Source organism: Maylandia zebra, linkage group LG15 (genome assembly GCF_041146795.1).
Source record: "Maylandia zebra isolate NMK-2024a linkage group LG15, Mzebra_GT3a, whole genome shotgun sequence".
NCBI lineage: Eukaryota > Metazoa > Chordata > Actinopteri > Cichliformes > Cichlidae > Maylandia > Maylandia zebra.
This window is the reverse complement of record NC_135181.1, coordinates 30,207,258-30,234,632: the sequence shown is the minus strand read 5'-3', so window position 1 is coordinate 30,234,632 and position 27,375 is coordinate 30,207,258. Positions and strand designations below refer to the sequence as shown.

Sequence of the window (27,375 nt, the reverse complement as noted above, 5' to 3'; positions counted from 1 at the left end):
AATTCTCCTCGCTCTTATTTGTCAGTAATTACAATGAAATTAGATGTAAAAGGACTCCTCCTTTTAGCGTGTAGTTGTATTCTTTCAGCTGAAGTCTCATTGGTGTGAAGTGGTGTTGAGACAGTCTCTTTTTACTTACTGAGCTCCACAGGCTTTTCCTGGAGTGGACATTATGTTTCAGAAGTGCTCTGGGGGGTGGGGCTGTGTGTTGATCTCTTATCTTCAGCATAACCTGCTCTAGAGAAGAGCAAGTCTTCAAATACGCAATCCATATGGCTTAATGGTGACCGCGAGGCAGTCCACTAACACCTTGTAGTATCGGACCAAAAAGGGAATTATAAATAAAAAAATGTAGCACCACAGAGCGCTGAGAGGCAGACCATTTTTGTAGACCAAACTGGTCTACAAATATGGGCTTTTTCCATAGGGTTCTGGATAGGGGAGGCCATAAGCTCCCCTCCATTTAACAGTTTGGTGTTCGTCTTTTCGTTTACACTTTTCTAACCTGTAACTATTGTGCTTTTTAAAACCTTTTAATGCAATATCAGCTTACACCCCCAGTAAGCTCTGCTGCACAGCATACTGAGTCTGTGCTTACATCCTCATGGAGTCATTGCTACAATCTGCATAGTAGCCCAGTGCACAAAGTAGAAAATCTGATGGTTGAAATCAGAGAAAAGGTCTCAAAATGTCTTCTTTTTCTTATCAGTTCACTGTGTTTTTGTTTTTTTGTTTAATTATAGTGCACCATTTAAATATTGTTTGGTCTTACCTTCTAGTTAAGGTTCTAAAAAGGTGTTAAAGTATTAGTTTTTATTTTTCAAACATGATAGTTTTTCCTATTGTGTTCTTTTTTTATATTCTTGTAAACTGAATGGTTTACCTGCAGCGATCTTTGCGCAGAATCTCAGCTATAGCAAATTAAAAATGGCCTCCTTAAGTTGCACTTGATTTCATTTCCACATGCAGGCACACAGAAGTGCTCATACTGGCTCACATGGCTTAAATGGTTCATTTCTTGTTTCCCTGTTCTTCTGCTGCTGCCTTCTGCTGACACCTAGTGGCTAAACATGAGTCTGCAACCACTGTCTGTGCTGAACACAGTATTAAGGTCACATTTTAAGATTTTAGGTGAGGGGAAAAAGCCACAGTGAGAGTTTTGATATTTCTGTGTCTCTGACAGGCACACCTGGCTCTGTGCAGCAGGCTTTCACATCAGGCAGTCAGTGTGTGTGTGTGTGTGTGTGTGTTTTTAATGCGCACAGATTTTAACGAAGTTCGGTGAAGTTGCGAAGTTGGCTGAACAGCATGGTTATTGCACCGAGGAAAATTTGTTATCATATGACATGACCCATTTCTGTAATATACTTGCATATCTATATTATTGCAGGGCTCGCAAAATCGCTAGCCCGACGTCCCGGGGCTAGCGATTTTTCCAGTCGGGCTACCAAAATCTATCTCTGCCCTGCCCGTCGGGCTATTGTAGGAAGGAAAAATATATGTCAATGCTTTTGCATTCTTTCGGAAATGTAGCTGGGTAATTATGTCATTGGCATCGGTGAGCCACCGTCAATATGTGACATATTGAAATCGCGTTTGAATTTGCGCTTGTTTTTTTGCTTTCACTTTGCAATCATGTGAACTGTGTATAGAGAGCGACAGCACTGAGTGATGATAATTTGCGCACCAATTCCTCTGACATCGTCTTATCAATCGTTAGCTTACTATGCAAACATGACAAGTGAAATTTCCTGCAGCAAGCTTAAACATATGAGAGGTTGATCGCGCAGAGAATCGCTGACGGTTATGTGTGTGTGTGTAAAAGCAGCAGGATATATATTTTAGTTCTGCTGAGCCAAATAAGACAGGTCAGGGTGAAGAAGTGACAGCCAAAGAAAAGCTTACCACAAAACGGAAAAGTTATGACAAATCAGACTATAAGGCAAAAAGAAAGTGCAGCTTTATGGTTTCATGGACAAAAGAATCTCTGTGGCTGCAATATGACGAGCTAAATAACCAGGGCTGCACATAAGTGGTCCGCAGGTGCGCATTCGCTGTCAAAGAAAAAAAAAAGAAAAAAGAAAAAAAAACGCGCACAAGATATGAAGTTGCAACACGTGTTTGCATACATAAGATTTTCTGGAGGAGGACAGACATTTGTTTAAAACTCTTAAAGATGTCGAAGAAGCTCCTTTAAGCAATTACTTTGGTGTTCCTCCACCTCCAAAGAAATGTCAGAAGGAGTCCGAACCACAAAAGAAGCGGTATTCTCGGAAAAGTGGTTGCAGGAGGTGATCTGGCTTCAAACAAATGATGAACGCACAGAGATGTGGTGCGGAATGTGCCGTGAAAATCCCACTCTAGCGGACAAAAACAGTGCTTTTTATATGGACGCAAACGCGCGTTGCAACTTCTTATCTGGTGCGCGTCTTTTATTTTGACAGCGAATGCGCACCTGCGGACCACTTATGTGCACCAGTGTAAATAACATAATGTTCTGCCGGGTGTGTTGTTGGTTTTCTCTCGATTTCTGAGTCGACAAGCGCCTTTGTTACTGGGACCAGTCATTTTTAAAAAGGCCCCCATTAGAAGCCATGAGAAATGCAAGAAATGCATTATTGCTCAGTCTGCAATATCTTTCCCAGAACAAACACCAATTGCAAATAACATACTAAAAATAAACCTGAAAAATCTGTTTATAACAGCGTACTATGTTGCAAAGAGTGAACTACCACTGGCAAAATTTAGCAGTCTTTGCAAACTTCAAAAAGCAAATGGCCTAGATCTTGGTTCCACTTGTCTCTTACCCGTGACTTCAGTGGAAATTTTAAATTCAGGATCTGACACAGACTGATTCATGTTCTACACAGTTCTTACAAGTTCATAGAAATTTCTGTTCAATTAGAACCAAGTATTTGAGTTGATGATTGTAATTTTTATACAATATTATACTTTAATGTATAATATTGTAAAGGAAACAAAACAGGAAACAAAACATCAATCAAAAAATTGCTCTCTTTTTTTATTCGGACTACTTACATTTATTTTGGGCTACCAAAAACTGAAGAGTCCCTGCCCGAAGGGCTACCAGGGATTTTGAAATTTTGAGAGCCCTGTATTGCTAATATATATTGTAATATATCTATATCATGGCTAAAGCACTTCTGGATGGATGCAAACTGCATTTCGTTGCCCTGTACCTGTGCATGTGCAATGACAATAAAGTTGAATTCTATTCTATTCTATACGTGTTATGTAATGATGGTGAATATGTGCATCAAACTCATTCATAGCATTTTATCCTGTTTTGTTTGTTTGTTTGTTTTTTAACCCATCTCCACAGCTAACTGTTCATTGTAAAAAAAAAATAAAAAAAATACCAGCACACATTATTTGATTGTAGACTCAAAGAGGCTCAAATAAAAAAAAATTATTTATTTTTTTATTTGGAGAAATTTGACCAAGACAACAGAAGCGATTGAAAGATGATTTTCTTTTTTTTTTCTTTTTTTCTTTTTTTCTTTTTTAAATTGCATCATTTTCCTGCATCTCTTTTGCTCCTCCAGGCAGCTTCAGGAGGCACAGAAACAGAAGGAGATGGAGAGGGAGCGCCAGGAGCGAGAACGTCAGGAGAGAGAGCGTCAGGAGCGGGAGCGCCAAGAGAGGGAGCGCCTGGAGCGAGAGATGCTGGAGCGTCAGGAGCGCGAACGTCAGGAACGGGAGCATCAGGAGAGGGAGGCGCAGGCAGAGAAAGAGCGACTTGAGCGGGAGCGCCAGGAGCAGCAGGAGCGTGCCGAGCGTGAACTGATGGAGAGGGAGAAGGTGGAGAGAGAGCGGCTGGAGAAGGAGCAGCAGGAGCAGTTGGATAGAGAGCAGCAGGACTGGGAGAGAGGGAGACGCATCTCCAACGCTGGTGAGTAATCCACTTTGTGTTTCTGCTGCTGCGCACACTTGTTTCATTTTACTAATTTTACTACTACAATATTACTAATGTGACTGTTTTCTGTCCAAGGAGCAGTTTGTCTCAGGCTCACAGTAAATATAGACTAGTCAATGACAAGCGTTATCTTTCAGTTATCTCTCCAAAGTACATTTTAAAATGGTCATTTTTGTTATTTGAACATTTAGTGAAGTTTTTGTGTCAGTTTCATACAGTGTCATTATTGTGTTAATATTTAACAGTTTATTTATACGCGTGGTGGTTTTCAGTTGGTATAAAACAAAATTCCCTAAAAGTGGTACATGATCTGAGTGATGATGTGATATTTAGACTTGTTATACTTTAACCACAATGCATATTTTTGTTTTGTTTGGTTGGGGGGGGGGGGGGGGGGGTTGTTTTTTGTCTTCTTATCCATCCATCCCAATTAAAAAAACAACTCAGTTTTCCAGCAGCAAGCAGTGCCTGCTTTTGCATTGCACTGTGGGTGAATCAAGTCCATTAGCAGTGCACTCAAATATCCAAGTCTTCTTTGTATTCATGGTGACTTTTTGAATGAGGCTTCATTAATGAAGCCTCATTCGGAGGGAAAGGAGTTAATCCCTTTTAACTCCTTTCCCTCCATTTAAGAGAGTTTAAGAGAGTCTCCTTCTGATTGGCTGCAGCTTGGAAACAAAATTTGAGCCAGCTGGGAGGGGCCTCTGTGCTCACAGGAAGCATTGTGTGTTTGAGATGACCATGTTGGGATGCCTACTCGCATTGATGTCATAAAGCGTCAAGGCTAGAAACATCAGTCTGAAGCCTGAGCACTTGGCTCACAAGGAATTTGCACGCATATGCTGACCTCATTACTGGACCCTTTTGCAATGTTTAATATGAACATCCACTTCTGGAACAGTACACATATGACTAAAAGTAAGGAAAAGCAGAATTGGTCCATTTCTCGGAAGTAGCAGTTGATAATTTTCCAGTAGAAACGCTCCGAATGTTCCAAAACAGGTTACTAGATGCAGTACTTGAAATACAGGAAATGTATTGAAGAATGAAGAGAAGCGTTCTGTTTTAACATTTTCATCTAGTCTCATTGGTGCTGAGTTACAGTAATCTCATCTGCCAGGCGCTGTGAGCAGATTCCACATGAATGCAACAGTTAGCGTGTTATGTTAGAAAGTGTGCTGCCAGCTCATACACAAATTAAAATTCTACAGTTTATAAACTCTGAGACTGAGGAAAATAATTTTGAACAAACACATCACCTCAGTCAAGCATAGAGAATGAGTGCAAATATTTGCAGTCAAGTGTAATTACTGCTTAAATTGAGCAGCAGGGTAGAGGTGTAGGTAGACGCCACCCTAGTGTTGTATGCGTTCTAAACTGGAGCTGCTTGGTTGTTAGATAAGAATGAAATTTCCTATAATCCAACTCTGGGTCAGCGGGGAAGACTGTGTTGGATGGCATGCTTCAGTGCCACGCTTGGCCAATTACCATATGCATGCATAAGCACACACACAGAGGCAGGCAGAGTTCAGTGGCCTGACTCAGAGCCTAAAAATACATCATCATGTCGAATGCTGGTGAAACCCCCCTGGGGTTGGATGTTTGTGTTGGTGTGTGCGTACGTGCATGTAAAAGCCCTACATGTCATGCAGAATAACACTAAGAAACAGGGTGCAGTGATTGCTGTTTACAAAATCTGAAGTACCACTGCAGTGACTGTGAGGGAGCTACTAGGATGCTATCTCACAATCAAATCAGAATCTAACAGGAACTTGGGCTGATTGTGTGATTTTAGCTGTAACTTGTGTGACTGCTGTGCTGTATGATTTTTTTTTTTTTTCTAAATTCTTCTTTTTAGAAACAAGTTTGCCAATTTATGAGATGGTGGTAGAACCATATTTTTTCAGCAAAAAAAGTTGGGTTTTTTTTTAAACTATGTCCAATTAAGAAATTAAATTTAACTTAATATAGAAAATATATAGTATTTACAGTAACTCTATATAAAAAATAGTCCTGTGAAAATGGGCTCACAGAACTTTTAGACAGTGGACCTGGGTGCCTTGTGAGAGGCAATGACAGATTTAATTAGGTGTCCCTTCACGTTTTGAAAGATGAATTCTGTTTCAGTAGAGCCCTTCATCTCACAGTCACAACACTCCTTGCTCCAACTCTACATGCACATATACCTCTTTGCAGAATTGAAGATTCTGCAACCCTGACCCCACTGAGACTTAGCAGTGTTGGGCTTCATGGCCCTCCCCGTATTTGAACCTCTGCAGGAGGTTGATTTAAAACATCTGTTTGAAAACAGTTTTGCTGCTAGCTTTAGCATCTGCTAAACATGTCAGTAACATTCATGCACTTTCAATGTACTCTTCGTGGACTCTGGTTTTCTCAAGGGCAGACCAGGGTATTGCTGAAACCCAATGGATGTTGCATTTGATTGTGGAGGCAGTTGCTCTTGGTTATATAAATTGGGGGTTGCAGGCGCCAGTCTACTATACTAGTAGTCTGGCAACCAGTGCACTCATGGCCTTGGAAAATGTAGCAAAAGCAACACTTAATTACAAGCTCGGGGTCCTCACTTGGATAGATGGGCTATTTGCGAATTGGTAGTGATGAGCATTTCTGGCAATGCGAGAGTCTGAGAATTTGAGATTACTTGTGTAATCCAGGTTCTCAGAGTAGCATGAGTGAGAATTCTCACCAGGTAGCTGTCCTCATTGAAGCGAAGCTAGATGAGGGGCTTATCTTGAATAATAACTCTAGCACAACTCTAGGTGGGCTATTCTGCCCAACGTGGTCGTTGCAATCACCGGCCAATGAGGAAGGCCCTTCCCATGATACTTTCACTCGTACTACTCTGAGAACCGAGGTTACGCAAGTAATGGTGCTAATATGAACATCTAACATCTGCAATAAAAAACAATCACAAAATTATCTTTTGTGAATATTCCCTTCCACAGTATTACTCTGAGCAAAAACCTAAAATCCACTCGCAAAACTTAGGAAATACAGGTGTGGAATTGCAGCACGTGTAAAGTGAAGTAGAGCAGAAGGTGATGTAAGGATTACACCATCCACAAACATTGAAAACATATGGCAGGCACAGAGAACACAGTCTAGGCTATGCTAAGCACTAGAGGTGCAAAATCAAAGTAATTAGACAGGGTGGGACCAAGCTAAGATGCATAATGAACAAGAGAGGGAATTTAATGTGAATTCATTGCATACTGTTCCTTTTTGACGTGAAGATGTGCTTCTACACCCCATTAAAGCAATATGAGGTGTGATCAAAAAGTTCAAAATATTTAAAAACATTTAAAAATTAATCAAATCATTCAAAAATCAAAAAACCTTACTTGATCTAAATGTGCCTGATGTTCCATTCATAATGGGTTTTTTTTTTATTGCTGCAATTTTTAGATCAGTCTATAGTAGGCCCATTGAGTCCAATCATACTTCTGCCTTGTTTTTTGTTTTTTTTTGTTTTGGGGGGGGGGGGGGGTGGCGTGCTTGTTCTCTCAACAACACAAATGAATGTTGGTGAGAAAAAATAAACTAAGCATACTTGTGGTCTGGTTCCTCATCAAAATGTAATATTTTCTTAACTTTCTAAAGTGAAAGAAGTAAAAGCGGCCTCAGGCTCAATTTGACTCTTGTTTTCTTTACATTTTAATGTATTATCCCTTTCTTGTTCTTAAAACATCAGTTTAAAAAATAATGGACACCAATTACAATATGGGCATCCCATCTACTAGTAAAGACTCTGATTTGGACATATAAGCTATGGATCTGTATACTACAAACTGGAAGATCTCCAGGCTGAGGAACTGGGTTCAGAATGTTGTCTTTCAAATGAGAAAGATGGGTCTGTTATTATCAGTGTTGGTCAAGTTACTTGAAAAAAGTAATCAGTAACTAATTTCTAATTACTTCCCCAAAAAAGTAATCCCGTTGCTTTACTGATTACTTATTTTCAAAAGTAATTAATTACTTAGTTACTTCAGTTTCACGATTGACAACCTGAATAGGTGATAAAGCGATAGATCTTTCAGCCCAATTCTACTTTTTCTGCATAATCCATCATACAAAATGTAATCAAATGGAAAGGTCCCTTTTTAAAACTTCTTTTATTAGTTTTAATCGTTTAACTTTATGCATCAAGCAAAAATTTAATTATATGCAACCTTCTCTGACTGGAAGAAATTTGTTTAATATTTAAACCTATTTTCTGCACATTCCAGCACATAAAATAATTTTTTTTGTGTGTTTACACTGTCTTTCAAATAGATACAAGTAAAACACAGCAGAAAATAAATAAAATCAAAGACTCAGCGGTCCTGTTGCTCTATTTTCACCTGTAAAGCAGGAGTGGCGTAGGCGGAGGTTTACCCTGGTGCAGGTGTGCCGCGGCGGTCAGTGGAAGAATCCACGAGTTTCTCTGTGAGTTTCCCATTACGTCGTAGCTACTCAGTGCTTGATTGGAAGTTTAGGGGATTATTTTCGCTGTAAAAAGAAGTTTTCTTCCCACGCACAACGGACGCTAATGTTTTTGTCACTTTTTATGGAATCAAACTCAAAGTAAGGTCAGTGCTTCCACGCTTTAAACGCTGCACGCTCATACTCTCTCCCGCACTCGATATATTATCCACTGTTGATCTGCAGACAGCTGTTGTCACGAACGTCGCACTCGCTTACGTCACTGTCATGAGACATTCTCGAAAAAAATCACGGTTTTAGTAACACAGTAACGCAGCGTTCCTACGGGAAAGTAACAGTAATCTAATTACCGTTTTTGCAATAGTAATCCCTTACTTTTTTCAAGTAACGAGTAAAGTAACGCGTTACTGCCCATCTCTGGTTATTATGTAGGTATGACGATACTGCATACTCATTACAATCATTAAACTATCAACAGGGCAGCCTGACTCTTCCTAAAATGTGAAAGGTGCATGTGTGAAGGCAGCTTTACAGAATCATTCTTCATGCAACTATCACACTGCTCAAAAGTACGATTATCCATATAACTTTCATCACCTTATCCCGGACAAGCCCCTAGTTCTGCTAATCATATTAATGTTGTTGTATTCATGCATGACTATTGCAATTACATTTCAGGAAATTTTCATTGTTTAATGTCTAGAATTAATTTATCTGGACCTGTTTGTGCTGCTGTTGAATAGTCTTTATGACATTGGTATATTCGTCTATACTTTGGATTTGTTATGTGAGATATCAGAGTGAGATGAGTGGTAAGCTGTCATTTGATTGTTGTCCTCAGTACGTTCATTCTTTCCCTCTTCTTTCAGTGAGCAGAAGTCTGAAAGCTTTCTATCTCTGCCTGTGTCCTCAGTGCTAACACCTGTTTACTAACACAGTAGCATCACCTTAGCCTAAGAACATACACACAAGCTGGAGGAAAACTTTAGTTTAGCTCTGTGCTGGTTTTTTCTGCTTCATCTGCCCCCTTCTCTTTTTTCCTCCCTCCCTTCTTCCGTCTATCTTTCCTCACCTGCTGTCTTTCCCTTCTGTGTGCACGACGGCTGCTTCCTTCCTGCCTTCTTTCCTTCGTTCTGTCCGCTTCTGTCCTGTCTTGTCCTCAACCTCGGTTTTGTCCAATTCGCACGTCCAGCTTTCGAAAGCACATTGTGCACCCCCACACCTCAGGAGTACGGCAGGACCCCCTCCACGCCCATATCTCCATCCACGCCCACTTACCCATCTCCTGGGACCCAGTCGCCATCCTCCACTACAACACCCCCTACCCCCCCACTCAGGCACTCAGCCTCCCGATTTGCCACCTCACTCGGTTCTGCCTTCCATCCTGTCCTGCCTCACTACGCCACAGTTCCACGGCGACAGCAGGCATTTCCCCAAGCCCCACCGCCTGCCCCTGCTCCAACTCCTCCTCCACCCAAGTCTGTGGTGTGGTCAGCGTGCAATTTTACTCCATTGCCTCCCTCACCTCCGGTCATGATAAGCAGCCCCCCGGGGAAGGCCACCGGTCCAAGGCCACTGATCCCGATTGCCGCGCCATCCCCTCTCACCCAAAAGCCTCCCTCGCCATCCCCCAATGGGCCACCCATGTTTCCCGCACCTTCTCCTGTGACCATCCCACACGGCCACACCCCCCTCAGCATTACCTGCCCAACACCACCTCCCCCGCCTACCCCACCCCCTCTCCCTTCGCCCATAGCTCCCCCTCCGTCTTCCTCCTCAGTCTCGTCTCCCCCCTCCTCATCCCAGGCTCCTGGTGTGCCCTCTCCCTCCACAGCGCCCCCTGCTGCTGCAGCTGCTGCTGCCACCTCTGCCTCTGCTGAACACCTCTGTTGGGGCCTGGGTCTGTCGGGGCCAGGGGAGCTGGACACAGCCGCAGGCTCAGAGCCCCAATCGGCTCAGGGGGATTCCTCCTGTCAGCCCCAGCCCCAGGGTAAGGCCTCCAGTCTGGATTCTGCTCTCTCTTTCTCACTGCTTTTCTCCCCTCTGTCTTTCACTGCTTGCAACTCACACTCTAACAGGGGTTGGTTGTTACATTGTCACTGATCTGGCCACAACACAAAGTAAGTCCTGTGACACAGACTGATCTAGGAGTTTTCTTTAGAAAAATTGTGCCTTTCCTGGTTGCTGTAACTCAACTCAGTCTGGTTACAATTTCTAATATTAAAATATTCACTATGGTAACTTTTGTGGGATCTCAATGTGTAACAGCTATTGTTTTCCAACTTCTAGCTTCTTTGTCAGTCTCACAAAGCCTGTGTATGTCCTCGTGCTGGCTGGCTGTTCATTGGATATGAAATGTGTTGTTGTTCAGCATGGCATGTCTGTGTCTTTGACAGACCTGCGTAAAACTCTTGCTTTCTTCATCTCTTGCCTGATTTGTTTTTCTTCATTCTCAGACAAGCTTCACACACATTTGACCTTTCACTCTCCATAATTTGATTTTTTTTTTTTACTTTGGGTCTGGAAGCCAATTTCTAAGCAGGCACAGCTGGAAGCTCACTCGACTTGATCAGTGGAACATCGACTGTGCTGTTCAAATCTTATCCACATGAACTTGTTCTGTAATATTAGGAATGCACCAAACATTAAGAGAGAAGCTAATAGGAAAACTGTCATTGATTTAAAGGGTAATGTCAAAAAGTCTAAAGAAAAGAAAAACTGGTGTCACTTTGAAATGCAGCTGTTAGCTTCCTCTTAACTATGTTAATTGTCCCACTAGTGATGGGCGTGCTCCTTCTGACACAAGGTGCAGCAAACACAGAACCTTTGATATACCTGATCTAATTTTTTTGAGACAGGCTCTGATTGGTGCACTGTAGGGAATATGCTTAAAAGTAAAGATGGGCAAAGGAGCTGATTTGTACTCAGAGTAAAGTAACAACAAATATTTCAGAGTTCATCACAATGATTGGGCGAAAGAGGCTGGATTACTTGTATCATACTATAGGTTCCACACAAACTATCCCACATAAAGCAAACATCTGGTTGTTTGAGACTCATTTATGAATTAATGCTTCTTCCCAAGTTCCTTTTCATAATTGTCTTTTGGTTATTATGCATTGGTGTGTACATGCATGCTTGTATGTGTATGTATGTCATTGCACCAAATAGGGCTGGGCGATATGACCCAAAATTCATATCTCGATATTTTTTACCTGGATGGCGATATAAGATATATATCTCGATATTATTATTTTTTTAAGCCATAAGTTAAGAACAAAAAGAGAGTTCTTAGTCACACTGTGTCCCAGCTGTCACACGGGCACTTTTATTTACATACAGCGTAGATGTACATGAAGAAATTACTCAAAAATAAATTATCAGCATTTATTAAATAATCATGGTCCATAAATAAAAGAAAACAATGTTGTTTTTGTGCATAACAAAAAGCTCACAATTGTGCAGTCAAAATGTAAACTAATAGATGCTGAGCGTAATAACAAAGAGACAGATTTCACAGCTGCACCACGTCTCTGAACAGGTCTCTGAACACGTATCACTCCGCGAGGCTCCTCCTCGGTAGCCGTAGTCCTCTGACAATCCATCAAGCGGTGCAACTCCGTAGCTTAGCAAAGTCATATTAAAACATTTTTTGACAGATTGCTGAGCGCTGTGTACCACATAAAATCGGTTCGCGGTCAGTAAGCACAACCAGAATTCATACATAAGGTGCACTGTCGATTTCTGAGAAAATGAAAGGATTTTAGGCCGTGCAGCACCTCCGGGCTGCATGTCGTTAGCGCGGTTAGCTCGTTAGCGCGGTTAGCTCGCTAACACGTTGACACCGTCCAGCCCCACGCACGGTAACTCGCTAACGGAGATTTTCCGCTTTCATCTTGTCATTGCCTGCAGGTGAAGCTATGGGGGAGGCGGAGTTGTGTTCAGTGAAGGAGAGGCGAGGCCGAGTAACGCAGCGTAGAGACAAAAGTGGACGAAAGAGAGGCAAACCTGCGGCTCCACAAGTATAATTATAACGTAACATAGACTATATCGATATAAACGATATTGTCACATCTTATATCTCGTATGAAAATATATCGATATTTTTAAAAAAACTCGATATATCGCCCAGCCCTAGCACCAAACTGTTTGTTTAATTGAATGTTTAGTGTGGCTTGCATGTCTTAGTTCTGTTTATTGGAATGTTAAATGGTCCAAATTGGGTTTTCAGTAAACCATGAAAAGCAATTGTGATATCTGACTTACCCCTTTGGCATGCTGCCTTCCTTTAAACGCAAATCCAGTCATTAATTCCACATTTTAATAAAACAAATTTGCTCTAGTATGATGTTGCATGCCATCATTCCTTTTATATGTTGAAAAGTAGGGACACACTGGCAACAAATCCTGCAGTTTGGTTCCAGTAATGCAGTTCAAATTAATAATTGATCTGAAAACCTGTGGCTAACACGTAGCCAGCAGGGTCAAAATGAAATATGACAGTTAAATGTCAGCCAAAGATATACAAACATAAGTCAGTATCATATTTAAGAAAATAGAACTACTTTGCTTATTTGGGGGGTTTTTTCCCCCCTCAAAAGTGATAGTTTAGTGATAGTTCAGTCTACATCCTAATCCATTTTCAATACATTTTCTCATCATTTAACAGTCAACTTAACTATCCAGTGTCAGATTAAAGACAACATGAAAATAGGGTTTTTCCTCCTGTTTTTTCGTGCGCTTCCCCAAAGAGCTTTTGTCCTTCCCCCTTTCAAAAAAAAAAAAGGAATTTGATTTGCTTAAGCATAAAACAGGGAAAGTAGAGGTAACACAGAATCATTGCTTTAACAATATGGAATGTAATCATGCTATTTTGTGTGGTCCCACCCCAGAGATCCATCTAATCGCTGGAGTGTGATCAGTTTTAATGCAAACATCCTGCCGTCCGCAGGTTTGTGTCTGGAATTGTTCTGAAAAATGTCTTTCTGTCTTCACCCATCCCCCACTGCTCCTTATTCCACCCCTGTCCCTAACAGACGTGGGACAGACTCCAGGGCTGACCACCCCCACCCCTCCCCCACCTCCACCCCTGCCACCCGGCTCCACTGTGACCTCTGCGGCTGCTACCCCGGCTGTCACCCCCACCACCCCCGGCGGCCACCCTCCACCCCCGCCACCTCCTCCACTCCCTCCGACACTGACTCCAGGCGGGACGCCACCTCCTCCGCCGGGTCCCCCTCCCCCTCCCGGAGCTCCACCACCACCCCCAGCACCACCTCTTCCCACCGGACTGTTCTCTCCTGCAGAGGACCGCCCTCTCTCAGGCCTGGCTGCTGCCCTCGCTGGAGCCAAGCTGCGCAAAGTGCCAAGGGTGAGCGCTTGATTTGTTAATGGACCAATGGAAAGCTCGACTAACACGTCTTCATAAGTGAACCATTTAGGATACAGTGTATAAGTATTAGGAAGGCAACCGGTTGCATATGCATTCACTTCGGTCACCCCCGATCATCATACACAATCTCACAGTCACTAAAACATTATCCAAACGCACCATGTTCACACATGATCTCTCTCTCTCTCTCTCTCTCTCTCTCTCTCTCACTCTCTCTCTCTTACACACACACACACACACGCACCATCTGTCACATCTCATTAGGGCTCACAGGAGGACTTCATGTAATGCTCACTGTCTGCCAATGACTACATGGCTACTTGTGTTTTGAGTAAAATATGTATTGTACTTCTTTAAAAAACATAGCTTTTCTGATATAAAATGAGTATTAAAAACATCAATCCTTTTTCATTTATTCTATTTATTTCCCAAACACTGTAAATACCTTCTCTGTTTATGAAGAACACAAATGTGTTTTTGCTTGTGGCCCTTCAGAGTGATGATGCAGGGGCAGCTCTGGCAGCAGCCATGATGGGGGCCACAGGGGCTAAATCAGAGACAAGAGGTAACGGGCCACTTCCTGGAGGAGGGGGGCTTATGGAGGAGATGAGCGCCCTATTGGCCAGGAGGTACACTCGCACGATATTATCATCCAAAACCAGATTTGTCTGTTCACCATGCAAATTTTGTCCTAATTTCTGAAAATAGGCAATTAGTGGTTTTAAATTTGGAAATGAGACTTGATATCGATCAGTGTTTAAGCCCTCCTCACTGTGCCTGGGCTTTTTACATCTTACAGGAGAAGAATTGCGGAGAAGGGCTCGTCACCTGAACCTGACCAGAGATCAGTAAGTAATACCAGAACCATCGTCTAAGCCCCTGTCATGCTATGGTCCTGTGTTGGACTTTGTTTCAAAATGTCATTATTGCTATCGTCAGACGATAGCTCCTCAGTGTGCTTTGGTTATTTCAGAGTATTTTCACTCCTTGATCACTGAGTACTTTCGATATGAAAGTCTGTATGTCTTTAGAGGATGTCATGTTCTACATACCTGTCTGTTACTATTGACATATGTCATAAAGTACTTACCTAAATTGCAGAAAATAGTGTTTTGAGTTGTGGATATATTAATAAAGATATAAACCAATCACTATTTAAATAGCACTTGACATGGTTGAATTCTAGCTGAACATTGAACATTTTCCATACTATTTTCTATTCCTAGAGTATTATATTAATTACTTATACATGATTCTATGGAGAAAATCTAGCCTTTTAGGGGTTTTTTTATGTTTGTTTGATTTAGTTTCCTGTTTTGTTTTTTTTGGGGGGGGGGGGGTTGTTGTTTTTTTAAGCTTTGGTCATGGTTCTGCCAGGCTTAATAAGGGCAGTGGAAGTAGGGAGGCCAATATGAATGTTTTGCGCACAGGTATTTAAAGGCATTTAAGAGTCAACTTCTTGCTTATAATTACAAATCATCTAGTGCTTTCTACCTGCATATAGCAACAGCCACGTTCTAGCTTTCCAAACTTGTGCCTCTAGATATGTGGTCAGTTTTTAAGGGAGCGTTTTTGTTTTTTGTTTTTTTGGTCAGTTGACAACATTTAATTTCTGCACTCTGTTATTTTGTCTTGATCGCAAAGGTTTTTGGTTTAATATAAAATGAATAATTCAATTCAGTTTTATTTATACAGCACCAAATCACAACAGTTGCCTCAATGCGCTTTATATTGTAAGGTAGATCCTACAATAATACACAGAGAGAAAAACCCAACAATCATGTGACCCCCTATGAGCAAGCACTTTGGCACGGTACTTCTGTTTGACCCACAGCCTGGGCGTGTGCATCAACTCGTTGGGGAAGCAGGCGAAACCCGTGGGGACATAGACTGGTATCCTGGGAGGAGACGGTGACAGTTGTGAATCAGCATTAGATTTTACTAAACAAGTCATTCTGAATATTTCAAAATTAGGTTTTTAAATGACAAAGTTGGGTGGCACAGAGCTGTTGAAGACTGTTAACAACAAACACCTTTCAACCAATAAGATGTTGCTGATGTGCTTTATGGGAATTTGGCATTTGTTCTCACTTACTTTGCATGTGGAGCATCAAGACCTTGGCCAAAGTTTTCCTTGTAGAACCTCATGGAGGAGATAATGCAGCCAGAGGTCCAATAGATCATGACGTTTGTCAGCAGGTCATCTAGAGAGAACTTCCTGCAACACATGACCCCACTGATATAAGACTACTGACAACTGAAAAACTAAGGAAACAAGCCTATTTCAGAATAGACAGCACTGCTAATACGCATGCTACTACTCAAGTTCACAACTTCTTATAACCTTCAATCCAATTTTATTTATACAGCACCAAATCACAACACCAGTCGCCTCAAGGTGCTTTATTTTGTAAGGTAGACCCTACAATAATACATACAGAGAAAACGCCAACAATCAGACGACCCCCTATGAGCAAGCACTTTGGCAACAGTGGGAAGGAATAACTCCCTTTCAACAGGAAGAAATCTCCAGCAGAACCAGGCTCAGGGAGGGGCAGCTATCTGCTGCGATTGGTTGGGGTGAAAGAAGGAAGACAGGATAAAATTCTGAGTTTGTGTTGGTGTTCCAGATTAAATTTGTTTAAAAGATGTCTGTGATTCTGTGTAGACACTCCATCACAAGACCTGTTCTTGATCCTTATTGTGACTCATTAAACCTTGTTTCTGTGTGCCCAATAGGAGGAGGGTGAGATAAATACGACCCCTAAAGTGTCAGCTTGTAGCACACCAGGTGAGTGTTAAATGAAGACAACAGCATTAGCAGTTAACGAGCATCTTCCTGAAACTGGTGACAAGGTTTACAGCTAGCTTTAATCTTGTTAGGTTATAGGCATACTGATCTTAATGTCGGTTCATGTTTGGTTTCAGTATTTCTTATATTTTGTTTTCTGTTTTCCAGACATGCCCAGGAAGCCATGGGAAAGAACAAACACCATGAATGGTAGCAAATCTCCAGTTATTGGAAGGTACAGTGTCTTCCTGCATCTCCATTTGAAATGTTTGTTTATTACAAGTACATTTATGTTCTAAATTAAATGTTTGTTTATTAAGTTCACCCAGGATATGAATGCCGATCATTTCCTAACTGAATGGCAGTGTGACACAGCTAAACATGATTTCCTAGCCTCTGAAACTATACAAGGATATATTGAAGCATAAGCATCAACTAGCTTTAGCATGATGCATTGCTGGGGCCGTTTAGTGCTGGCTAACACCACTAAAGCTTATCCTGGCCTTTATGTGCAGATTCATAAGACCACCAGCGTGTGTGTGAGAATGAACGGGTGAGAATGTAATGGCATCCTTACCACATATTTTCATATACAGTAGTGACCCAAATAATAAAAATGGTGTACATCCATAACCAGATGAAGGTGTGTGGTGGATGAATTAGTCAACCTTAACCATGCAAGACCATATTTTATGTATCAAAAAATATACTTCATCTGTGTTAGCAGGCATGCTAGCATTAACTAATATTAGCCTGAACAACAACAGTTATGAATCAGATTAGATACAAAAAAGGATCAAACTCAGAACTTTTCACCCATAGGCGGTTCCACATGTTTCTGGGTTTTCTGTTTTTTTTTTGGTTTTTTTGTTGTTGTTGTTTTGTTTTTTAAATATACTTTATCACTGAATTATAGTACATTTTAATTTCCTTTACACAGAAATGAGAAGCTGTTTCAGACTTTTTCCACAACAGCAGAAAGTAATTGAAATAAGTGACATCACCACACATGTAACAAATAAGATATCATCTATATAGTATAAACAGTTTGGGGGCCGAGTATTGAACCTTGTGGAACTCCACAAGAAACTTTAAGTAAACATAACTTATATCAGGGTTTTACCAGGTATTTTCTTACATCTACACAACCACTTATTAACAGAAGCCTTCCCATTAGGCTGGCGTTTTGCAGTACATATATAGGTTTTACACTGTAATTTGTAAAGTCAGTGTTTCTGCTGCTCACACAGACGAGAGTCTCCGTGGAGGAATCCCATGGGAGCAGATTCCTCCAACAGGTAGAGCGAAAAGCCCTGAAAAGTTTGAGAGAACCTTTTTTTCTTCAAATCAAACTTCCTTTAAAGTTGAGGTTTGCTGTGACGATTTGGTTGGAGAGGAGTTCTTTCGAAGTGCTTGGATGTTTGGACTGAATCGTGTGCCGTCTTTGTGTTCTTTACTACATTTATCAGTCTTGTAGGGGGCCGGGACTGCTCGTCTGTTGTTTAATACGTGCCATTTGGTCCAATTTGTGTGTTCTAAATCAGTGTGCGTCTGGATGATGGGTTTCTAATATAATCTAGTCATTGTGTTTGCATGCTGTGTGCCCGCTGCTCTCAGAACTTAATTTATTTTAAATGGGGAAATCCATATGTGTCCGTCACATACTGTACACCCACCCTATCATACAGACCAACACAAAAATGTGTGTCCACCCAGTGTAGAGTAGACTTGGCAGAGTATTATCTTTGAAGAGCCAGAACAGTTCCAGCAGGCTCTGACAGATAAGAGTGTGTGTGTGTGTGTGTGTGTGTGTGTGTGTGTGTGTGTGTGTGTGTGTGTGTGTGTGTGTGTGTGTGTGTGTGTGTGTGTGCACGTACACAAGAGAGAAGACCAGATGGGTGTTTTTGATTCAAGCTTAATAAAATTGACTTTCATATGCAGAGCTGAGCTGAGCAGATTGTCACTTGTCAGACCCTGTAGTGTTGCACGGAGCTTTTTGTTGATCTGACCAGAAAAACGTTGACTTTTACTGTTATGGTAAATGGACTGGTTCTTATATATCGCTTTTCTACTCTGAGCAGTCAAAGCGCTTTATACAACTCGTTCATTCACCCATTCACACAAACACTTTTTCTAAACTGTTAAGTGCTCCCTATATAACATTCATACACATTCACATCCCGATGTGAATGTGTATCTGTAGCTCAGGTAGTGGTGTGTATTACCTGAGCTACAGCCAGGGGTAGCTACTTTTTATATATATATTTTTTTTATATTTTGTATTACTGTGTGATGGGCAGCATTTGGGCAGGTAAATCACAATATACACATACACCAAATCATCTGCAAAACACTAATTTGTTTGCTTTAATATTTTTTTTAATTATTGTGTAAATGTTGTATAATGTGTGCGCACTGATTTATCTTCCTCAGTCTGTTTCTTACCTTCACCATTTCTTCTGTTCTGAGACCAGCATGAAAAGGAACACAAACACACCACAATCTCAGTTTCCGAATTTTTCCCAGTCCCATAGCTACCTAATGACCTGCTGTTTAGGTCACTTCCTTTTCCTTCACTTCTCATTCCTGTCACGTGTCCTATCTTGAAAGTAACTGGCTGCTCTGAATGTTTTTTGTCCCTCACATGGTGTATGGGGCAATACCAGCCTTCTCTTAATTACTGGTATCCTCCTCCTTCCTTTAAGTGTGTGTGTGTGTGTGTGTGTGTGTGTGTGTGTGTGTGTGTGGGGGGGGGGTCCAGGGAAGTTGTGCCACACCTCAGGTTTCCTCCTTAAAAAGACAGGGGTAGTAAAGTGTATTTGCACTGTTACGAATGTGGTCTAATCTCTGTCTAGACAAACAGAGGTTGCTTTATTTTGTAACGGACACATTCAATATTTCCAGAGCTGTGGGAAAAGTAAGGGAATGTCTTCTGGAAGCAATAACCTTTTTATAAGTTTTTCAGTTCTCCACAGTGAATTTTATACTATTATTCTTTCCAGAGAAGCTTCAGCTCAACCACATTCTTGGGATATCTGGTATGAGTGACTATGTCATGCCCTTAACTCTCCTAGACATCAGCTGACAGAGGAACATGTGAGAAGACAAATATCCAGTGCACCCAGTATTTAACCTGCCAGCTTCTTAATACTGAGTCTGTGTCATATCAGAACGTGCTAGTGAATTAATAAGGAATTTAATATTTTGGTGTATTCACAGTATGGATATTAAACTATCCATACTGCATAGTCTAATATCCAGTTTCCATATAATTATAGTATATTTCATGAACTGGACCTGCCCCCTCTTTATTTCAGTTTGATAGGTGGCTGAGAACTGTGTGTTTGCTTTTCTGTGTATTCCCTTGCATGTCTCTGTGTACAGTATCCAATGTTTGTGCATGCATCGACCAGGATTTGGCTGCTAATTGTGTTTATGTGCATTTTATATTGGACTAACACAAAAGAGAAAATGCTCAGTGTGCAGTTCAGCATACTAATAAATCTCCTGCCTGTGGTGACAGACAAGTTTGATTGCAGAGTTTATTGTCATGTAAATGATGTCAAATATTACATCGGATTTGTTTTTATTTGTTATCCTCTCAACTATTTATGGTTCCTCCTCTATAAAATAGATTCAAATACAGTTTGAGACATATTTATTCGACTGCTGTTTTCTCTCATGGTGTAATTTACTCAAGTTGCTTTACAAGCAGCTAAACAAGAGTCAGCATTCTTGTAGGAGGGCAGATTGTGTGGTTTAAATGATTTTACTGAGCTCAAAACCTCCATTTATTACTCATAAATCACATAGTAGCTGGTGTTGCTTTATGATCTTACAAGTAGTTTTTATGCTCTTTGTCTTTTCTCATAGACCTAAATCCACTCCTACACCTACTGCATCCTTAAGTGCCAATGGTGTGCCAACAGAAGCTGTTGACTATGATAGATTGAAACAGGTAAGTAGACATTTTTAGACACAGATTTTATTTCTGCATATTCCCTTTGATACTGTGATTGTGGTTTTCAGGTTGTTGCAGTATATGGTGACTGAATTTCTTTTCCTTGTGGCCCAAAAGTCGCCCGACAATATCAATATTGCTCCACAAAGTTTTCATATTAAAGCAAGTCAGCTGTATAGTGCTGTTGTTGTAAAATAAAAGTAAAATGGAACTTGGAACTGGAGCGTCTATTGACCTTGGTCTGTGTTTCTTCATTATTTATGCAGCCCTGTTAGTAGTTCAGTGCGTGGTAGTGTGGGTGTGTGCAGTCCTGTTAGAAGGCAGCTCCTCCCTCTGACCTTGTGAATGAGCCTCTTAGATAAGTAAAGAGTCTGTCAGAGTTCTGCATATCTGTCACTACAACTGGCCACAGACGTGACAGCCCACAGACCCACTCACCACACTCACTGTCTCACTGAGTAAGCCTGGGTTAAGTTATAGGTCAAACTTGAGGCTCATCATTTTAGTACGCCTTCCATACTGTGTATGTCACTTTGTTTGCATCTTGGTGTCATTAAGTAAGTCTTTAGCTCTAATCCCACAGAGATTACCTAAGAAGGGATTAGCTACTATGTAAAGTTGAGATGGGAGCTTCTTTTACCAGTTGCCAGGATGCATACCCACAGTAAAAGAAGGAAAGGGGGGGGGGGGGGGCAAAATTAACAATTGCACAAGACAAGCTCGTCTCTGAGGTCTAATGACATTTATCATGTTTATATGAAAATGTGACTTTTTTTTTTTTTTAGGACATTCTTGATGAGATGAGGAAGGAGCTGTCAAAACTAAAAGAAGAGCTCATTGATGGTAATTATCACCACTTTAGTCATCCTATAGAAAGACCAGCAAGGCTTTGTAGTGAGTCCATACTAAACACGACAGTGCAGTAATGGTTTCTGGACACTTTGTTTAAAAACTTTTTTTTTTTATTTTGTGAGAGCCAGAAGTGATCATATTTTGACAAGAAGGTCTAACTTGTCCATTAAGCAAGTTAGCAAGCTAGCAAGTTTGGTTAGCAGTGTTTTGCAGTGTACCTAGTGTGATGTAAGGATACAGATATCTGCTTGTTAGTTTTAATTGACTGACAACTAAAATACTATAATTTCATTCACCACGACTGGAGCATCATCTTCTTGGGTGTGTACATTCAAAGGAGCTCATACTTTTTAAATTCTATTGGCATTGCTATAATAGGTGCCAACAGCACAAACACGCTGGAGAAGTGTGGTGGTTCATAACTCTTTGCTCCAATTCTTTCACTTCTACAAAGATTCACCGAAAGTTGGGTATTTTAACATGGGGAAACTGACTCACCCTTGAAGCCAGCCTTGAGTGAGTGTTACAGGAACTGCAGTTGTTGGCTTAGTTTATTGTGATCCACGTTAAGAATGTGGCCGTGTCTTTGTTCTGTGTTTCAGCAATCCGGGAGGAGCTGGGTAGGTCCAGCACAGCATAGAGGAATCTGACTTCCCCGTTCAGAAACACACACAAGAACCGACAGACAACACCGGTCAACTTAAAGACATGACAATATAACAATGGAAAACAACAAAAAACGGTGGCGATTACGACAAAAATCATTTTACCACACAGAGAGGACATTATCTGGTGCGGAGCAGTGTCAGACAGGCTGGTGGTGGTAGGAGATTTGTAGCCTTTGATAGCTGTGACTCACAGAATCCATTCTGCAAAGCCTCGTATTCCCACTGCCCCATCTCACAACCCCCTCTCTCCCCTCGCCTTCCTGCTGAGGGCATCCTGGAGGACAGAGGAGCGAAAGTCTTTATGCAAAGATGGCTCCTCTCTGTTTGTCCTCCTATAAGAAGAAAATAAATCCAATAGTGAACTCTTCTGTGATAGTGCATTAACCACAAGTTGCTCACTGTCAAAAGTTTTATCAAGAGTGTGCAGAGAGCCGAAGGATGGAAACTTAAAAACTTTTCTCCCATAATGCCATAGGGGTAGCGTGTGTTTGCGTATGAAGGACTGACAGTCTCTGGTGGAGGCTAACACTGCAGGACACTGTAAAGCTCGTCTTCCTCAAATACTATTTTAACCTGAACATATACAAAAGAGAGAAAAAGTTAGACAAAACAAATAAAATCTCTCCACCAACGTCTGTTTCAGTGTGGATCTACGGCCATATGAGTAGCTCAATAATCCAGTCTTTATACAGGATGCTCCCTGGCCCGTCTCTTCATCTGTGAAGTCATCATCAGAGGCACCGTTTCCCTCCCAAAGCGAGCGTTTTTGTCATTTTTCTGTCGTCGAGCGGCAGGTGGATGAGACACTGAGGGGTGTAGCTGCCTGTAGCTCTCTACCAAACATTACCTGTTGAACAGAAGTGCTGATTCACCTGCCATGCGCCTCGACCAGACGTATAGATAGGTGTTCCCCTTCCCTTGATTTAACGAGTCTCTATCATCCATCCTTCTCAGTCTGTTGTGGGGTTTTTTTGTTTTAGCATGTTTGTTTTCTTAGTACGGCGAAGGTCACAGGTCTGCCACGAATTTACATTACCCGTCACAAGTTTTAATACAAGCAATAAGTGTAGCATCTATTTTTACAGCCCTGCTCCTAAACACCACCAAACATTTCAGTGTCTCCTTTTTTTTTTTTTTTTTTTTTTTTGCGGGGGGGCTCTTCTGGGCCCCTGTTGGATGTTACTGTGTCACCACCACCTTTCTGTAAAGCTGAAAGCTGATGTGATTGAATAACAGCGCAACACTGTAAGACATCATTTCATGGAATTCATTTCTATATCACAACACACTCAGAATTTTTCTTCTATAAATCCTAGGATACTGTATCTGTAGCCACATTGGAGGTGAACTTTATTATTAGTTTTGTTTTTTTGGAGGGGGGGTGTTTGTTCTGTTTTCATTTCAAAACATTTATAAAATTAAACTTTTTTTCAAAAGGTGCACCGGATAACCCAAAAATCTAAGAGATTGTGTCCATGCAAGGACATGAATGTGCCATTCATTCTTTCACCAGTGCTTACCGTGTCATTTTTTTTCTTTGCCTTTTTCTCCTGCTGCTGTCAAATCCTTAAAATGACAAACTGTATTTACCCCTATCATGCTATGATATAAGATAGAACTGTCACTTTCAGCATGTCTTTAGCTTCAGTGCTTAAAGTACAATCAGTAAAAGAGAGAGATGTTTGGAGCTGAGAGACTGATGTCCCAACAAAGCTTCAAGATACAACGCAACAGGTTGAGGCAATGGATGAAAGTCTGTGGTATGGTTCTGTACTCTTGTTGTCTGAATGAGATCCTGAAGAGTGGCCATTTCCAAAACGTAATCGAGTTTCTTGGCTAGCTAACAGCCACAGTGTGCTCTGCAGGAGCCAATTTAAGCATTCAAGAGGGGGTGACGTTTTAACGTGAGCGTCTTTAGTGTATATTGCAAGCATCAGAATGGGATCTTAAAAAGCAGCAGCATACCATCTCCACAGGTCACTCCTAGGCAGCAATCCCACACACATTTCAGGTTTCGTCTCTCTGGACTCCAACTCTCACTTGTGACATTTTGTGTTGCCCACACAATCTTGGATGCAGTGTGTCGCTTGCGATGTTTCGATTACATTCTAAAAACGCCTGAGCAAACAAGCTTGTTCAGCCTGTAATTTAACATCAAATGGAAAAGCTGATAATTGCACTGAGTAATCACTAGTTTACTTAAGTTAGTGACAGCTAATGCTAGCTCCCTTGGGCACCTGTCACATTTCCAACATTCTCACCCGTTTTTCACTTTGAATAGGGGTAACATCAAGTGCTCATCTGGCTTGGTGATTCTTTGCTAGTTGTGTGCTGTTGAGAGGGCTGCTAAAACTTGTTAGCACCTGCCAGCCATATTGTGCACATGTTTCAGTGCTGCTGGTAGCAAGCAAAATGATGTAAATATCCCAAAAGAGCAGCAGACCAGTGAAACATGCTGTTTGGGATCAAAGTGAAGCAATTACTCATTTCTGTAGAAGTTGGTGACAGGCGGCTAACTTAGATAACGCTAACTGCTAACTCCATTAGCCTCAGTGAGGCAGTATTCGTATGTGGAGAGGTTGCTTTAGTGCCAGACAGTGGCTGTTCGTGTCCTTTGGGGACATATCTTTGCAGACACTACCGTCATATTGACAACAACTATTCACTCACAAGGCAGGCTAATGCAGCTTAACTAAACTAAACTAGCTATCTCTGTGCAACTTTGCAAATATGCAGATTGCACAAGCAACTCTTTTTTTTTTTTTTTTTTTTTTCATGATGGTTTCATTGCCTCGCAAATGATGTCATTAGCTGGCACTTGAAAAATTAAGTGCGAGTGAAGCCTTAAGTTTCGATGAACCAGCTACCTGCATGATGAATCTAAAGGGCACACTTCCAACATTGTAATGCCAGATTTGCTTTGTAGTGCAGGCTGAGATGACCATGAGGACCTGATTGTGAATTCATGAGGAAGAATTTTGAAATTCCTACCAGACCAAAGAAACCATTACACCATCTTCAAAATTCTAATGGCACGTCTAACAAACTGTGTGTAAAATATGTGGCCATGCCCCCTTTAGAAGAATCTTTGGGTTAACTGGCTAATTTGTTGTTGTTGTTGTTCTTATCACCACAGTTTTTATACTACTTAACCCAACAGATGGCTTGATAATCATGTCTTTCAGTGGATGTTGGCGCCTCTGGTGGATCTCATTCTACACAACTGTTTAAGGGCTTTGATGTTATAGCTTTGCTACATAAGATCAGGCATCACACACTTGAGAAATGTCATTTTCCTCTTCAGTTACAGTCATCAGTTTGAGATTGGTTCGAAAATACTGTGAACACAATATGAAAGCAGTTTCAGTTCATGTGTGGACATGGTGTGATCCATGGAGGAATGTTTTTTTCGAGACAGTTTAGGTTTATCCACTTAAAAAAAGGCTGTTTCATCAACTCATTCACCAAGAGTGTTTACACAGCATCGATTGCACTTTAAGACAAAAAAACCCACACACAAACAAAGCAATCCACCGTGACAGCTGTCGCTCAGAGCCTCTGTCACCAACATTGTGGCTCTCTCACCAAAGGATTTTAACCCTGACGGTCTCCTGCTAAACATGATCAATCTCAGAAAAGTCGCCTTTTTATTTTAGGTTTTAATGATTTTGTCAAAAGCAGAAACATGTCACAATGGAAGTGGAAATGTTTTGATCAAGAAAAGTTTCTCTTTTGTGGAGCTGTGTAGTTTGTGCCTTGTTCCGAAGTTGCATTTAATATGTCAAAGATTTAAAGTTGACTAGTAATAATATCTATGGGACTGTCATTATGATCATCTGCAGTTTCTTTCTTTGTTCATCATGGTCAAGTTGATTTTAAAGGGAGAGTTTCAATCACTTTGGTACTGTTCCCTCCAAGAAAACAAAGTGTTTTTCTGTTTGCTTTCAACATAACTCATGACTTCTTTCCATGCAGCTGTGAAGCTGCTTCTCTTACAGCTCAGAAGTACAATCAAACTTTGATACACAAGGCCTACGAGGGTTCAAAGATGATCTTCAGTGTGTGTGATTTAGTTTTTTGTAAACCTGAAGCCCTGTTTGGAAGTCCCAATGAGTCTGGCTGCAGTGTTCTGTGTTCCCTCATGCCATTTTAAATGTCACAGAAACTCTTTGTGTTCAGCAGCTTAGCTTTCTTTACATGCTTGGAAATCTCTGATTGGGGAAAAAAAAAACGTTTTGGTTTTGGCTGTGAGGTCTGCTCAATGATGGAAACACTTTGTAAATCCAGCTGAGGGAATGGAAGTTGTGAATTTGTGGGAATAATGGCAGAGATGACTGACTGAAGTAAGTTTTGTAGAGGGGTTTCCAGACGTATTCTTTTATCATCTGAAATGTACCATACTGTTCTCATGTCTAGTCTTTTCTTACATGCTAACATATTGTTTTTGTTTGAGCAAATGAAATAAAAATTGCAATACAATACTAGAACTGATTTCTTTTTAAATGATCACTGATTTCAACTATTTTTCACTGTTTAATGGGAACATTTTGTGGGGAGACCCAAACAGATGTGGAGAAGATCTGTCGAGAGCGAAGCGAAGGCCGTCGGAATGACGTGGACCCAGCTAAAGAGAGCAGCCCAGAACAGAGTCCGTTGGCGTGGGGTTGTTGCGGACCTATGCTCCCCCAGGAGTCAACAGGAAAATTGAATGGGAACATTTAAGTTAATGCTCTAATGGGTCAACTTCAAGTCAAGATTATACTGATATACATGAAGGAACAGGGTGAGCACTGCCACAGCTACAAAATGACCTTCAGCAGGACACTGTGAATGTGTCCCACCAAACAATCCAAAACAGACTTAATGAGGGTGGCCTGAGTCAGCACACCTTTGAAAGCAGTTTTTATCAGTTTGGCCTGGTGATCCTGTACATGCACTGAAATAAAAGTTACTTGAAATAAATTTTAGAATAATCGCCCCAATAAATGCTTCTTATTCTACAAAGACTTTGGCTGAAACGGCTCGTTTCACGGCTCGAGAGGAATAAAGTACCAAAGCCCAGTTTATGATAAAACAACAACTTATACAAAACTAATCTTAATGCAGTTCAACAATGGAAACATGGAAGTGGAAATGAGCAGATTCCAACTACTTGGTCAGAAATCAGCATTCGATCTCCTTTTTCTCCTCCCAGATCTGTTGCTGCACACCATTTCACAGCCTGTCAAGTGACATAATGTCTGACTGCTCCACGTCGTCTCACGTGCACACTGAGCAGATGTGAACAGGAAGAGGGGAAACTAACTAAAAATGAGCTCACTTATCGAAAGC

At 41.1% G+C, this 27,375-nt stretch overlaps 1 protein-coding gene and 1 long non-coding RNA gene across 12 annotated transcripts in view; one reads left to right on the top strand and one right to left on the bottom strand.

Moving 5' to 3' along the window:
- The window catches only part of enah (ENAH actin regulator), a 151,415-nt gene extending 124,890 nt beyond the window's left edge, over positions 1 to 26,525 (top strand). For 5 of the 11 annotated variants that reach the window (XM_076874278.1, XM_076874277.1, XM_076874274.1 and 2 more), the window contains 11 exons: positions 3,567 to 3,913; positions 9,573 to 10,370; positions 13,417 to 13,751; positions 14,268 to 14,401; positions 14,572 to 14,620; positions 16,512 to 16,563; positions 16,732 to 16,798; positions 17,814 to 17,861; positions 20,437 to 20,521; positions 21,310 to 21,367; positions 21,831 to 21,970. In XM_076874278.1, the coding sequence (XP_076730393.1) occupies positions 3,567 to 3,913; positions 9,573 to 10,370; positions 13,417 to 13,751; positions 14,268 to 14,401; positions 14,572 to 14,620; positions 16,512 to 16,563; positions 16,732 to 16,798; positions 17,814 to 17,861; positions 20,437 to 20,521; positions 21,310 to 21,367; positions 21,831 to 21,880 (2,023 nt within the window). In that variant the 3' untranslated portion in view covers positions 21,881 to 21,970. The other 6 variants (XM_076874275.1, XM_076874281.1, XM_004566250.6 and 3 more) reach the window with 6 other exon arrangements.
- On the bottom strand, positions 15,104 to 21,964 carry LOC143412706 (uncharacterized). Its single transcript, XR_013093241.1, has 3 exons — positions 21,875 to 21,964; positions 15,868 to 15,990; positions 15,104 to 15,670 (listed from the first exon to the last, which is right to left on the bottom strand). It is a non-coding gene; the product is annotated as an uncharacterized LOC143412706 (long non-coding RNA).
- Positions 26,526 to 27,375: the final 850 nt, after the last annotated feature.